Source organism: Babylonia areolata, chromosome 4 (genome assembly GCF_041734735.1).
Source record: "Babylonia areolata isolate BAREFJ2019XMU chromosome 4, ASM4173473v1, whole genome shotgun sequence".
Taxonomy (NCBI): domain Eukaryota; kingdom Metazoa; phylum Mollusca; class Gastropoda; order Neogastropoda; family Buccinidae; genus Babylonia; species Babylonia areolata.
In genome coordinates this window covers 43,814,804-43,830,038 of record NC_134879.1, presented here as the reverse complement: position 1 = coordinate 43,830,038, position 15,235 = coordinate 43,814,804, and the positions used below count along the sequence as shown (strand labels likewise).

Here is a 15,235-nt window from a genome sequence, read left to right as displayed (position 1 = left end):
TTCATACGCTAGATGGAAATGAGTGCTTGGAGGTATTGTAGTCTGTTTTGAATGAATCTGTGTCTGCTGGTTCCAATAAAAGGCACATTGATACAGTTTCAAGCATTCAAGGGCAGTGTCTATCAAATTGCTGATTCTGGGAAATGCTATACCACATAATAGGTGGCAGTGAAGAAGTCAGTATATCTTGGCTAAATTCAGCTGAATTATCATCTGATATTTGTGAAGAAATATCCAGTTTATAGTTTTGTCTTCACTGTTTCTAAGCTGTAGCCTTTAATGATTATGAACTCAAACACTGCTAGGTATTTTGATTATGAGTATAATCATGTCATGAAATTTCATAGATATTAAAGGTAAAATAATCAGAGGTGTTGTGTGTCATGTAGAGGGCTTGAAGGAGAAAACATTTTGTTGTGGATGCATATGTGTGTATTGGTTGCTTTACAGAAATTGAAGAGTTTTTTTTGTGAGTCAGGAGTAAGTGTATCATGGTGTGTGGATTGCTATAAAAGTGAACATCCTATTTTTGTTTCTGTTGGAAATCATATTCATTCAGTTTCAAATTTCTAGCTGTGAAGACATCTGTCACATAATTAAGATGTACAGATACACAGGAGTTTATGTAACATTTTCTTGTTGTCCTGTTAATCTATGATGTACTGTGTTGTGTTCCAAATAAAGGTAATGTGTAAACTAAAATGAACACATTTTGTTGCACCTTTCAGGCAAGATCAGAGTGCCAGAAAGCTCAGGAAGAGTTGCACGCTCTGCGGGGAAGCACAGAGGTCAGTAACACTGTCACATACTTCTGATTGTTCTGTTGTACATTGTAGTTAGACACATCAGTACCATCATTCCAGAATGTATATGCTTGGGTGTACATCCATGCCAGCCATCAGACAAAGACAGATAAAACTTGTCTACGTATGAACAGCAAATGTCACAGGGGTTTGTTTTTTTTTTGGGGGGGGGGGGGGTTGTTTGCTTTGGGTTTTTTTGTTTGTTTTTTTAGAGCATCCTGTCCTTTTTTTTTGTTGCTGTTGTTATCAACCTGAATGTACCAGGATGTAAAATTTTTCCTCCCTGTGGAAAAGGAGAGTGACTGTTGAAGTCAAAATCCATATGCCACTACTGCGTAATGTCCAGAAACCATCATGGTCGTTTTAGTAGTTGTTATTGTATAATAATAGCTCTGCAGTTGTAGTGGTAGTAGTTGTGGTAGTAGTATAAGTGCTAATCGTAGGAATAATTTCAAATCAGGCTGCAGTCAGTTTTTGCCATGAAGAAATCAACTGCTCTCACTTTCTCAGTTTTCTGCCACAAAGGAATGATCGGCACTTTTTTTCTCACTTTGTCAATTACATCAAGGTGTAGATTAAGCACACAGAATATTGAAAAGGGTTTCACAATATGTTAATGATCAGAAAATCTGGTTCTCCACATGCACTGCTTTGCTTTTCATGGTGGGAACTGTCCAATTTTACAATGAAATTTTTCATTACTTTTCAAAAATGGATCCTCAGTCACCCACAAGTATATATCTCCCCCTCCCATCCCCCTTGTCCCTGTGACCAAGTATAACAAGTGCATTAAAGTTCAAATTCTTTTGACAGAATTCTGGACATTTGAATTGACTGAGGACATTTGACTAATAGCTTATAGCTATCATGGATATACATCCAGTGTTTGCGCTTATATTTCTTTTGCATCCATTTACTCGACTCCATGAATTTCATACTTGGCTTGTTCTGTGCTTGCTGAAACTCTGTACCTAAATGATAGGAACATCATCACAGTAGAATCAAGGTGGATATTAGTTAAAAATGATTAATCAGACATAGGATAGTTGCAGAGCCATTCCGCATTTTATTTTGTGAAACTGACAGCGTTTTTGAGGAGGTGTGTTCATTCAGCCCCTGTGAATGTGTCAGCAGTAACCTGTTGCTCACAATATGATTATTTGATTATTCTTACTGCAGTTACATTTAGGAAATCTTAAGTTTAAGAATATTTGTGATGCTGTTGTGTATGATTGGCACACATTTTAAGTTGTTCAAAGCTTACAGTTGGCTTTCAAACTTCATTTTGTACTATTGCTGAATTGTATCTTTTCATATAAGGGTGAGGGATAGCTTCACAGTTGCTGATTTATTTTGCAGAGCATTTCAATGGATGTGTGTGTGTGTCACTATGTGCATGAGTGTGCGTTTGTGTCTTGTGGTTGTTGGAATGTGGTGTCTGTGTAAAATGACAGTGTACATATGTGAACAAGACAAAGGAAGTCAGTAAAACAAATTTACAGAGGATTCCACCAGCCTTGCACTGTTAGTGTAGCCACAATTGACCTTGAAGCATGGTTTTCGCACAACATACCCATTGAATGAAGTTTATTTTCCCTGCAATCAAAGTCATTTCATGTGCTGTAAGCCTGGATGTTTTAGCTTTCCATCAGTTTGGTTTACTGCCCTGAATGTTCTTGTTCTCTTCTCCTACTACAACATCCTATCTGGTGAATTTCCCTGGTTTGTTTTTGGTTTTCCTTTGTCTAATTTGGAGTTTGCTGACAGTGTAAAAACAATGTTTGCAGTATATGAGCATGAGAGTGGTGAAGAAAATCCCTTTTGGAGCACTTAAATTGTGTTTTGTGGTTTACTCCCGAAACTTTGTTTACAGTGTATTTGATATTGTTGCATTGAATGTGAGTGGTGTGTGATTGTCATGATCATACTTGTCCCTCATTCTAGGATCTGTCAGATTTGGGTTTTGCTTATCGGTGTGTTGAGAAAAGTCTGACCAGTATTGTTGACGAGGTAAACCTGTTTTCTTCCCGCTTTTCGCATGCTTCTGTAGAGTTACTCCTATCCCAGATAATGTTTTCTTTCATACAACTATCTGGTTTTGATTGAAACTTTGTATAATGAAGTGCAAACATAAATATATATATATATATACCCCCCCTCCCCCTCCTCCCCCCCTCATTAATAAAATGCAAACAAGTATATTCTGCAATTAATATGTAAACATTCACCTTCTTTGTTTCTTGTAATTGCATGTGACATTCCTGCACTTAAAAGATTTTTTTTTTAAATTCATCCCCTGTTCTCGTATAGTTTTTGAAGGTTGTATTAATCTGTGAGAAGCATTGTTTGATAGCAAGTATCAGGGGGTTATAGTTTTCTTATTGCATGTGTTCGGTCACAGATAATAAAAGACAATAAAATGCAGAAACATATTTCCATTCAAAGAAACATTCAAGACTAAGATTTGTAATGGTTGAGGACCCCTCATTTCCAATATATTAAGATTTAATTCCAGTCTCTATTGCCTTTAAAGTCTTAGTCCTCTGTCGGAGGCAAACATTTCATACACTTTTTGAATGTTTCCACCACTGACAGCCAGCAAATAGAAGTCATCTGAGTGAGGCTTGCAGTCTGAATGTTGAAATGCTTTTCTGAACCCATTAGCCAACTGACCAACACCTAACATACAAACTAGCCATGATGTCCTACTCTCCCTTCCAGTAACTGCACATCTTCCCATGACTGATGGCTAAAAAAAAACATCCCAATGGAACTTTCCCTTTGATACCTGCGTCAGCTTATCTGGCAGTGTGTGTAGTTTGGCCTGTCCACAACCCTCCCATTTTTCTGTGTGAACCAGCAATGACTGACACGTTTGGTGTGATGCTCTGCTGGCATTCCTGCACCCCTCTTGCTGATAGACAAGGCATGACAGTGCTGCCTTTGGTTAGGGAGGGGTTTTGGGAGGGTTGGGGAGATCACAGTTTACGTCAATAGATGATAATGAGATGCAGCAAAGTCGTCTTGCTTCCAGAAAATAGTTGTTACCAGTGTCCACAAAGGAAAGGCTAGCCAGGCTTATTTTGAATTATTACATTCTGTAGAAAAGTTTACAGTAATTTTTCACTGAAGAAAATCTGTTTAATATTTTGTACATTCACAACTACAAATTAGGTGACTACATGGGAAAGTGGAAAAAAAAACAACAGTGGGATGGAACGGAAAAACAACAACTACTTGAACACTTTTAGTGTTAGGCAGTGCCACAGAGGAGCATCACCTTTATATTTAGATACAATTTCTCAAAAGTAGACAAACTGTGGTAGTGATGGATTGATTGTTTGGAGGAGAGAGGGATAGCGGTGTGTGCAATATGCATATGCTATGTGCAGGAATAAGAGTAGCATGTGTGTGGGAGATGGGAAAGGTGTGTGTGTGTATGTGTGTGTGTTTGTAGTGTGTTTGATAAATGGAGATTGTAATAGCAGTTAGACCATGTGAGCTTGAATGCTTAGCAATTTGTTTGGGGCTTTTGTGAGTTGCTGAAAAAGGCTTTTCTTTTTCTTTTTCAGCTTTGCGTTTTTTGGCATGGTGTTGTTTTCAGGCATGTCTCCTGACTGATCACCTGTTCATTCATTTATTTGTTGACTCACATGTGAAGGAAAGCAAGTCAATGTAATCACCCTGTCTAGTATCTGTGTGAGTGTTTGTCTCACTGTTTGCCCCCATGGAAAGCTTTAACACTGGCATTTTCTCGGCTGATATTGGAACCAAACTTGAAAGAATGATAGCAAAAAATAAATGATGAAGAAAAGCATCCCATTCATGCCATTTTTGAAGGCAGGGTTTGGTGAGCTTTGATATCATTTGTATTTGTATTTCTTTTTATCACAACAGATTTCTCTGTGTGGAATTTGGGCTGCTCTCCCCAGGGAGAGCGCGTCGCTATATTACAGCGCCACCCATTTTTTTTGTATTTTTTCCTGTGTGCAATTTTATTTGTTTTCTTCCTATCAAAGTGGATTTTTCTACAGAATTTTGCCAGGAACAACCCTTTTGTTGCTGTGGGTTCTTTTACGTGCGCTAAGTGCATACTGCACACGGGACCTCGGTTTATCGTCTCATCCGAATGACTAGCGTCCAGACTAGAGCGCCGTGATTCAAACCAGCGCGCTTAGATTCTCTCTCTTCCTAGGTGGACGCGTTACCTCAAGGCCATTACTCCACGTTAAGGGATCTTTTAGCTCTGTTGAAAAAGCCTGCTGACGGTGACATGATAAAGCTTGTGTCTTGCATCGTGTTTCATTCAGCCAGTGACTGGCTGTGGTTTTTTAGACTTAGAGGTCAAGGTCATGTGTACTGTAGAAAACATCCTGTTGAAAGTATGTTTGTTTTGCTGTACCTTTCTTGTCAGCTCCTTGATTTTGTGTCAGATTATGTGAATACCACATGTGGGCCTTTGAGGACTTGCCTCTTTTGTTATCAGCTGTTGTGTTTTTATGTTTATATTAGAATTGTTCTGTTCTGTTCAGTATGCTTATTTTTCAGATGACATATTGTTCAAATTGATATTATTATATATTAGAATTTGTTTATTTTGTACACATACTAATTTATTATATTACAATGTACTCAGATGAATACAGAAACCTTTGTCTTGACACTGTAAAAGGTAGTGAGAGGGAAAACCAAGGTTATTTACCAGCACATTACAACCCCATACCCCCCTGTAACTTTGTGGCTCTAATGATAATCAAGATGTCCCACATTGCATGCACATGGAATTCGTTTAGCTTTGTGACTATAAGAGATAACAAGGCAGATACACATCCAAGAATGTATGCACATCAAATCCCTCCAGTTTCATGGCACAGACGATACTAATCCTTCTTTTTGGAATCTTCCTGTGTACTGTGATGTTTATTGGGATTCAAATTCACAGCTTGTTGTCATTCATTTGTTTGCTTTTAACTGCAGTCTACATTTCATGGTATTTCGTTTTTCACTGTGTTTCTTGGAAAAAAGGGTCAGTCATGACAGCATGTTTTAATCTATATCACAATTGTCTTATGCAGTATGAAGAATGTCTGTATTGTGTTTACATTGTGCCTGTGTTGCTGTGTGGAGATGGGGTGTCAGGGGAGAGGTGAGGGAAGGGTTTTCTCAGTACTGCTGTGCTGCTCTTTCACAGTGTTTGCATTCATCACTCCCATGTATCATGAATTCAGATGTTAAACGTGGAAAAAGGCATGAACATAATTATAATGATAATGATAGATAGTACTTATATGGTGCAATCCACCCTTAAGTGACTTAATGGGCTCTAAGCGCCTCACATGAAACGGTGCATATACATTAGTGCATAATAACATACCTCTGCACATGAAACAAAAAACTGATATACACTAAGCCAATACTAAAAAATTGCATGTATGAACAATCACACACACACACACACACACACACACACACACACACTCGTGCACACACACGCTCATTCACACACAAATACCGACCCACAGATACACACACATCATGATTTCACTAGATGGTAAAGTTTGAAAAAAGATTTTGTTGTTTGTCTTTTATTTTCCTATCATGTTTTGGTGCCGAGGTTATGTCACACAGCCTTTTCATTCAGTCACAGAAATAATGATCAGCTTTTTAGCTAATCCCTCAGAACAGCGGTAGCAGTGCACAGGTGCATTGTACACTTATAAGCACAAAATTTTGTGCAGTTTAACACTGTGCAGGCTGCACCTCTGTGTAAAAGAGAGCGTTTTGGTGGCAGTTTGGGATTGTGAGGAGATTTGAAAAAAAATGCACAGTGATCCAGCAGTTTGTTTTATGATCGTTCAGATTCCTAAGGATTCAGCATGGTCGCTCACATTCCAAAGGATTGAGCACTTGTGACTGGGAGCAGTGGATTGTGAAAAAGTTGCTGTCAATATATGGAAATATTGGCCTTACATAATGCTCTTCTAAGATCTGTCTGATTGTTGTTTAAACTTGGGTTCTGAGGCCTTGCTGTGGATTGTGTGGAAAACATTATTTACACCACATAATAACAATTTCAAGGAGATGTCAGACCATGCTGAATAATCCATAAACGCTACACCTTTGAGCAAACAAAATAAAATAAAAACATACAGACTGTTTGCTTATGTGGTAAACATTTGGTGGTTTCCTGCCATATGTATGTAGGTGCTGCTGCAAAGACTACAGGTTACAAAGTGGATCGCTAAAGCAGTGTGTAAACAATCTCCGATCCCTGACCCGACTCTTTTCATGAATGCTGTGGCTTTTGGCTTGTACAGAGATTAAGTTAGTAAATTAGGTCAGGATCATAAACTGCAGATATTTACATGCTGATCAATAAAATGTATGTTTTATGAAGTGCATTGTATTCCACTTTTACAGCATAGAATACAGAAAACAAGCCGTGTTTGGTAAATTAAAATGTTAAAGAGCACTTCAAGATCATATTTTGGTTAGACATTTGCATATACATGTAATAGAAGTGTTCTTTTAAGACAAAGAGCACAAAGGGTATTATTTACTGGATTGATGTGTTGTTTAGGCAAAAAGAAATTTCAGTTTGAATTTTTTTTTTCCTACACATACACTGATCAGTAATGTATTCTGTAGCTGGAGTGGCCGAAGCTTAGTTTAGGTTTCATCGATTTGTAGGCCAAGAAGAAGATTTGAAAATTTTATCACAAGTTATTCATGGAGAGTGTGTGTTGTGTGTGTGTGTGTGTGTGTGTGTGTGTGTTTGAAACAGATGCAGGGGAAGATGGAAGACTTGCAGGAGGAACTAAGACTGTCCAATGAGCAAGTAAACATTCTGACCAAGCAGGGTGAGGAGGTGAGTTGATTTTCTGTTAGCTTTCTTTGTATAGCACATCAGTGATGTTGCACTTACTTCTCTTGTTTTTGTTTTGTTTTTGGTATGTTCGTTTTTGTTTTGTTTTTAAACAGAAAAATTCTTATGCTTTGATATTTTGAAGTATGATACTTGAAAAAAATGTTTTCCATAGGTTTATCACTGCATATATATTTAAACTTGTGGTGTTAGAATAACTTCAGTAAGCGATCAGAGAATCATGACATCAAGTCTAGCCACTGATCAGTTAGTCCATTTTCTTCATATTGTAATGTGGTACTTTTTGTGGGAAACTTCATTCTACTGACTTGTCTGCTGCTCTGATTTGTCTGTAGCACCTTCAGAAGATACATACTTTTGAGCTGCTGACAATTTTCTGAAAGTGCAGTGTTAAAGGCAAAATGTCTCTGTGTGTTGACAGAGATAGCAAGAATGGTATTTCAGTGCAGCAGATGTCTTTGTTGTTTAGGGTGCTTAGAGACACGCCAATGTTTTATGAGAATTAGTGTTGGTTAGTAAACAGTAATGTGTCATTTGCACATGTTTGAATGTGCATGGGTATGTGTTATTGTGTGTTGTTTTAACCTCTGTGTATATATGTGTGTGTGTGTGTGTGTGCAGTTGGCCAGCAAGGTTATTGTGCTGGAATCACAGAACAAGGCCATAGCGCAGGTGGACAATGAAGATTTGAGAAAGGTAAGTCCTCCCCCTCTATACCCAGACTTGATACCAGATTGTTATGATGTTTTAAAAATCATTTTTAAGGAAAGGAAATTTGTAGGAATCATATAAGCCGTGAAGGCTTTCCTCCTGCACCCAACCAAATAAAAACTTTCCATTAATTCTTTTAGGAAGGTAATATACTAAGGGAGATCACTAGCTGCAGCTACTTAGTTTTTTTTTTGCATTAGTGGAGTGATATTTTGTGCAGGGTAAGAATTAGACTGAACACCTGCAGGAGTCTGCACCAAAGGATCATAGTAAGTTCGAAAAAACGTAATTGATAGCTTGGCAAAAATAATGCTTTTAAAGCAGTATTGAAGGGAAAAGAGCAGGACATTAAGTTTTTAATACTATTACTTTCTTTGTCACAACAGATTTCTCTATGAAATTCAGGCTGCTGTCTCTGGGGAGAACACACCGCCACAGTGCAGTGCCACCAGTCTTTTTTTTTTTTCTTTTTTTTTTTATCTGCTTGTATTTGTTTTCCTATCAGAGTGAATTTTTCTGCAGAAGTTTTCCAGGGACAACTCGTGTGTTGCCATGGGTTCTTTTACGTGCACCAAGTGCAGGCTGCACACTGGACCTAGGTTTATTGTCTCATCTGAATAACTGCTATCCAGACCACCACTCAAGATCTAGTGGATAGGGAGAAAATAATGGCAGAAGTGGGATTAGATCCTGTGTGCTCAGATTTTTTCACTTCTTAGAGCAGATGCATAACCACAAGGCCAGTCAGCACTCTGCTCAGTTAAGCCTTTTACTTCTGACAGTGGATATATCTGCGGTTTAGGGGTAACTGCACAATCAGGTTCTAGCCACTCACTTGCATATACTTAACTCTCTTGTAAATGGCAACTGCCTTGATGAGTGTTGGAAGCCATTTCTCAGCAAGTTTTGGCTCAATATTGTTGCATTTATTTGCGTTTTATAAAGAGAAAAGAAAGAGTTATCTCATCCTGTCAGCATTGAAGTTATGATAGTTATATTCTCCATTCATTTTCTTTCCAGAAAACGTAAACTTTTACATACTTTTGAGCTTAATTTTATTTTTTGTGATTTTTTTTGAGAGGTTGGTGATTATTTTGCAAAAATCACCAATAGTTCCAGAGGTGAAATGGTTCTGCTGCTGCTGCTTTGTGCTGCAACTCCCACGTTCACTCATATGTACTGGTATGTACATGAGTGGGCTTTTATATGAATGACCATTTTTTACCCTGCCATGAAGGCAGCCATACTCCATTTTCGATGGTGAAATGGCTAAAGTTACCTGACTTGCAGTGTGAGCAGGAGCTGGTAGAGGTGAGGGGTCAGCTAGGAGAGTGAGCGGAAGCGGAACAAGGAGCTGTCGTCCACTCTGGTACGGCTGAACGGCATCATCAAGACGGGGCAGGACGCCCTGTCCCAGGAGCAGAAGCTGGTGCAGCAGCTGCAGGAACAGATGGCCACCAGGACCAAGGTCTGTCCGTCTGTCTGTCTAGATGTCTGTCTGTCAGTGCTTACACCTCACCCACACCCACACCCACACCCATTCATTGTCTTTATTACAAAGTGTACCGTGGTCAAGGATTTTTTTTGTTGTTGTTGTTTTTTGAGGGGTGGGGGGATGAGGAGATGAGTTGTTTTTTTGTTTTTTGTTTTTTTTGGAGGGGGTTGTGAGGGAATAACACATAAAAATAACAAAAGAGTTGGAAACTACATATATGCAAACATTAATACAGTGGACCTTTTATAATCATGTGTGTACATCTACTCATAAGTGCTTGATTTAGATGGTGAGAAGTGTAGGACAGCAAGTAATTGCAAAGTCTTTTCTATGTTTTCCAGGGCTCAGGTGCAAACGCCAATCAGGAAATAGAACAGGTGAGTACTGCAATGAATGGACCGTGATGATTTCATTCATATTTGTCACTTTGTGCCATTGTATACAGCTGGCTTTAACACCAGCACTACTTAGCCTCTGTGTATGCTTTGTGCCTTTGTACAGATTGCCTCTCACAGCCTTTCAGTTTCCTTGTACATCAGTGCGATGACATCAGTTCCAAGTTATTCATAAACGCAGGATGTTGTAAAGAGGGTGAGGGTTGGTGCTTGTGTGTGATTACATCATGAAACTTAATTAAGATCATCAGTGCTAACTGGTGTTACATCAAATTTTCAGATTTGTAAAAGTGTGCAGCTGATTGTCATTAAGGTGCGGTGAAAAGTCATTGAACAGATTTGGATATCTACCTCCTTTTGGAGTAAACACCCCCTTCTGGGTCACCCTGAGCTGTACTGTGGATCAGTTTTATTCTGTTTAGAAATCTCGTAGTTGGATGATTGTGTTGTGTTCTTTTTTCTTCTCTTCTTCTTCTTCTTTTGCCTCCATACTCAGTAATTTCATGTTTGTGAGTTGTAGGGAGGGTGTGTGATGGGAGGAGAGGGGAATAGTAAGATGTCAGAAGTTCTGAAATATGCTTTTGAGATACCTTTCAGTCTTTTGTATTCCTGTGATTGATTGAAGGGCATTAAGATTGAATGAAGTGAAGAGAGTATGGCTATTGTTTGTCAGTAGTGTGGGGACTGAAAGAGTTTATGGTCATTACAGAAACTTTTTCTGACTGTCTCTCACTCTTTCCCCCCTCCCCCCTAGCCCCACCCTCTCTCTTTCTCTCTCTCGTTCCCTTATTTCTCACCCTTGCTTCCCTTCTTCCCCCTTCTTTTCCTGTTCTCTTCTCTCTCTCATCCCCACTTTACTCCATATTCGACCTCTCATTCTGTATCACTCTCTTCACTCCCATCTCTCTTGCAACTAGAGGACTCCTTTTGGGTTGTTCAGTTTTGTTTTAAGGTAATGATATGAATATCTGAAACAATGTGAAGCATTCTTTGATTATATGCTTCACTTTACTTTGATACTTAAGGTGTCTTGCGTGTCGTATCTGTTTCTGATTATGATTTTCTTTTTTCTGTTTTCTTTTTTAACCAGTTTTGTTTGTGTGGAAGTATCACGTATTGTTTCAATGTTGAGAATGGCTTGGAATGGAGTTTCAGTAAACCTGTTTTTCATTTGTATTAATTTTGTAGTGGAGAGAAACGGCAAGTTCACATTTTCTTTTTGAATGCTTCCTTCTTCCTCCTCACTCCTCCTCCCCTCCCTTGCCCGTGTTTACATGGGCTGCTGTTTTGGGAAAAAAGGGCAAAGTTGTGGGTCATACTGGTACATTGCAGGGACAGCATTTATGGGTGCTTTACATGACTGTATGTTAGCGTGAATGTATGAATTTATGTATGAATCATTGAATGGAATACTTTCTTTTAATCTTATTTCTGAGCATTTGATTAATCAAACTTACTGTAAAAATAAAATAACAACACAAATTTATGCTCCCACCCCCACACCCCAACAAAAAAAGAAGAAAAAAAAATGCACACCAAAACACATGCATGCGCCTGCGTGTGTATGTACACTTGTACACAAATTCACAGTTATAAATGTGCATGCACATATATGTACATACCACCATACTTGTATTTGCATGTGTGAAAACCTTCACCTCAGACACACAGGAACCCTACCAGAGATGGGCAGTTAGGATTGGCTGAGGGCAGGTGGTTGTCATGTCATGTTGTCCAGTTCTTTGCTGAATGTTGCTGGCTAGGGCAGGTGATAGTACTGATAAATATTTGTTGTACAGTCTGTAATGTAAAGGTTTGATTACAAGACTTGACAAAATGTGGTGTTTTTTTGTTTTTTTGTTTTGTTTATTTTTGTTATTCCCCACCCTCCCCCCACCAAACACCCCCCACAAAAAAAAACAAAAAAAACCGGAATTTGACTGCCTACATGGCTGGGGTAAAACATTCATTCATGTAAAAGCCCACTCGTGTGTACGAGTGAATGCGGGAGTCACACATTATTATGTAAAGGATTTCTACTTATATGTTTGTTTTTTTCTTTTTCATTCACTCTTCATCCTCTTTTTTTCTTCGTTCTTTTTAACTTTTTTTCTTTCTTTCTTTTTTTTAATTAAAAAAAAAAAAATCTGTCAGTCTCTCTTCATGTTTTCTTTCCTTTCTTTGTTTTTCTTTCAGTTTCTTCTTTTCACTTTAATGTTTAAATAATTATACAATTTTTTTCTCTTTTTTTTTCTTTCAGATTTTAGGTAATTATACAGTTTATGGAGACTATATTGATTTTATGTGTACTGAGACAAGGATGGGCTGTCATGTCACTGTAAATGCGAGGAATCCCCTCACACACACACACACACACACACACACACACATTCACACTCACACATGCACATTCGTGCATGCAAAAGAGCACTTGCAAACACTTGCAGCTATAGCCCTAAATGACAGATTATTTGATAGATAAACCAAAGGTATTAAAAATCATTTCCTATTCTGATTTTTTTTTTTTTTTTTTTTAAGAAAAAGTGTCATTAAAAGATTTTGCTGTTGCAAAGTATCACTTATAAGGTGGGAAGTCTAGCTGGTTCCCTTGTTTTAATTGCTGCTTTTCTTTCTTTATTAATTTGTTTCAATCCCACTTTGAAAGTAAGGCAAGTACTAATGTTACCTCAGTTAAGTGAACTTTTTAATGATTTTCCAAACAGGGCAAGTGAGTTAAAATAATATTGTCTATTGCCGCATATGGGTTCATAATTTCACATCTTATGCAGTTCACACACATGGCACTTAATGCATTTTGTTTCATGTTGAAGGAAAATTATAGTCCTTTTTTTTTTTTTTTTTTTTTTAAATAAATTACTATTACTTTTTCATCTCTAAAACTGGAATAAAATCATCCCATTGATTTTTATTATTATTATTACTGCTATTAGGTCACTGACTAAAATCGATTCATAATGGTATGTATATGATCCCCTTTTGTGTTCATGAGTGTTTGTTGCTTTTCTATTGTTTCTTTCCTATTTTGTGAAGAGTTGGATATTGAAAAGTTCTTTTAGCATTAGGTGGTGGTCTTTGGTCAGCCATTGTTGATGTGTCAAACGTTGTGTTAACTTGAAACTGCATAACTTAACAGTATCACCAAAACAGTAGCTGTGTTCTACAATGATTTATTTAAACAGCTATGCACAATAACTCTGCCATATTCTAACATTGCTTGTTTAAAAAAAAAAAAATTAAAGAAAGAAAGAAATACCAAAGTTCTTGTTAAAAAGAAAAAAAAATTGGCAGTATATCTTTAAAACGCATTTGTAGAATTTAAGATTGTGATTGAATCTCTTAGCATCAGACAGATCAAAGTATTAAGACAACAGACACAGCCATTGTATTATTTTATCTATTTTATGAGAGTGTATCATGTTTTTCATTGATTCATGTGTTTGGCTATGTACAAGGTACCTTTGGCAGAGTCTGCTAAATTATTCTCGTGGAAAGAGTGGATAGTGTAGCAGAAAAACAAACTGACAGTCGATTCCTTGCTGGTTGTAGCCAGGCTGAGCATGCATTTTTTACTGTCCTCATGATTTACTTAGGTCTGACTCTTAGTGCAGTGTTTTTTTGTGAAGCGTTTGTCACTCCGTGTTGTCTTGCACAGTAAAACACATCCTCACGTCTAATGACTGTTGAACCTGCATGATTTCACCTGTTTTCACAATCGTGCTGCAGGTAAAAACTCATATACTGGTGTAGAATTTTCTCTGTTCCTGTTGCTCACTGTTGTGCGTCTTTTCAAAATCATAATGTAGTACATAGTACATGGTTATGTATCGGAATACATAAGGAAAGCGGTTCTTGGAATATATTACTTAGATCTTGAGGGGGAAATAAGAGAAAATATATTAGTGTGTAGAGATTATTCTTTTAGCATTGTTTTGCTTTGGCAGAATTAGAAATATGTTTTTTTTCTGAATTGTGAAAGGCCCTTCATTTAGATAATGTGTGTATATATATATATATCTTACTTTTGGTAATGATGTTATGGTTATTTTTAACATTCAACTATATGTTACAAATTTGTATATAATTTTGTTTTTTAAAGTTGATTTATGTTGGTTTAGACTCCTTTTGAAAGAAAGAAACATGGTTTTTTTTTTTATAAGTCAGAGAATAACAAGTAAAACTAAAAGTTAGGTATTTGCTGGTAATATCTTTGAACAATGTCAGTAAGCTGATTGTCTTCAGTTGATACTCATAACAATAGTTGAAATACAACATTGCAGTGTAAACAGATAGTATCTTAATGTTAGGGGGTATAGAAGACTTGTATATATCAGATAATTACAAAAGCACATACATAATTAACAATTAGTCTACTTATTATCCTTCAGTGAATAAACCATTTACATTGTTCAGGTGAACAGAATGAAATTTAGTGGGGGAAATAATTCACCCTTTCTTTTAGTTGTATTTACAGACGTGCATCAAGTTCAGCATTTATGCAGCCATCACCAGTTGTGTTATAGAAAACTTATACATTTTGTGGTGTATGTCTGTTTTATCAGACAGTATGTGTGTTACATGTACCTTGTAAACATTGATTGCTTTCGTGTCAATTTAAAAAAAAAAAAAAAAGTTGAATAAATAGTACACAGTGAAGCACAACATGTCAAGTAGTTAAAGCAGTAATTATACAAATGATAATGATTTTAGTGTACGGTTGTGGATTGTCTAGTATATCTGTTACGGCAACATCATAATAAAAAATTCACACAAAGACATGTACACATATAATTTTATAGACCCACAGAGACGTAAATCCATGCATACAAGCATGCAGGCACATTTTCAGTGACATCAAATAGCAGTTACTTTACACACACACACACACACACACACACACACACATTTCTCTACACACTTTACAGAT

The 15,235-nt window shown here is 37.2% G+C and overlaps 1 protein-coding gene across 1 annotated transcript in view; it reads left to right on the top strand.

The window, feature by feature from the left end:
* Nucleotides 1-15,235, top strand: part of LOC143281463 (uncharacterized) — a 60,294-nt gene that overhangs the window by 26,972 nt on the left and 18,087 nt on the right. The window contains exons 22-27 of the mRNA XM_076586675.1: nt 729-788; nt 2,748-2,813; nt 7,588-7,671; nt 8,311-8,385; nt 9,728-9,868; nt 10,237-10,272. Coding sequence (XP_076442790.1) covers nt 729-788; nt 2,748-2,813; nt 7,588-7,671; nt 8,311-8,385; nt 9,728-9,868; nt 10,237-10,272 — 462 coding nt within the window. The remainder of the gene's footprint in view (nt 1-728; nt 789-2,747; nt 2,814-7,587; nt 7,672-8,310; nt 8,386-9,727; nt 9,869-10,236; nt 10,273-15,235) is intronic.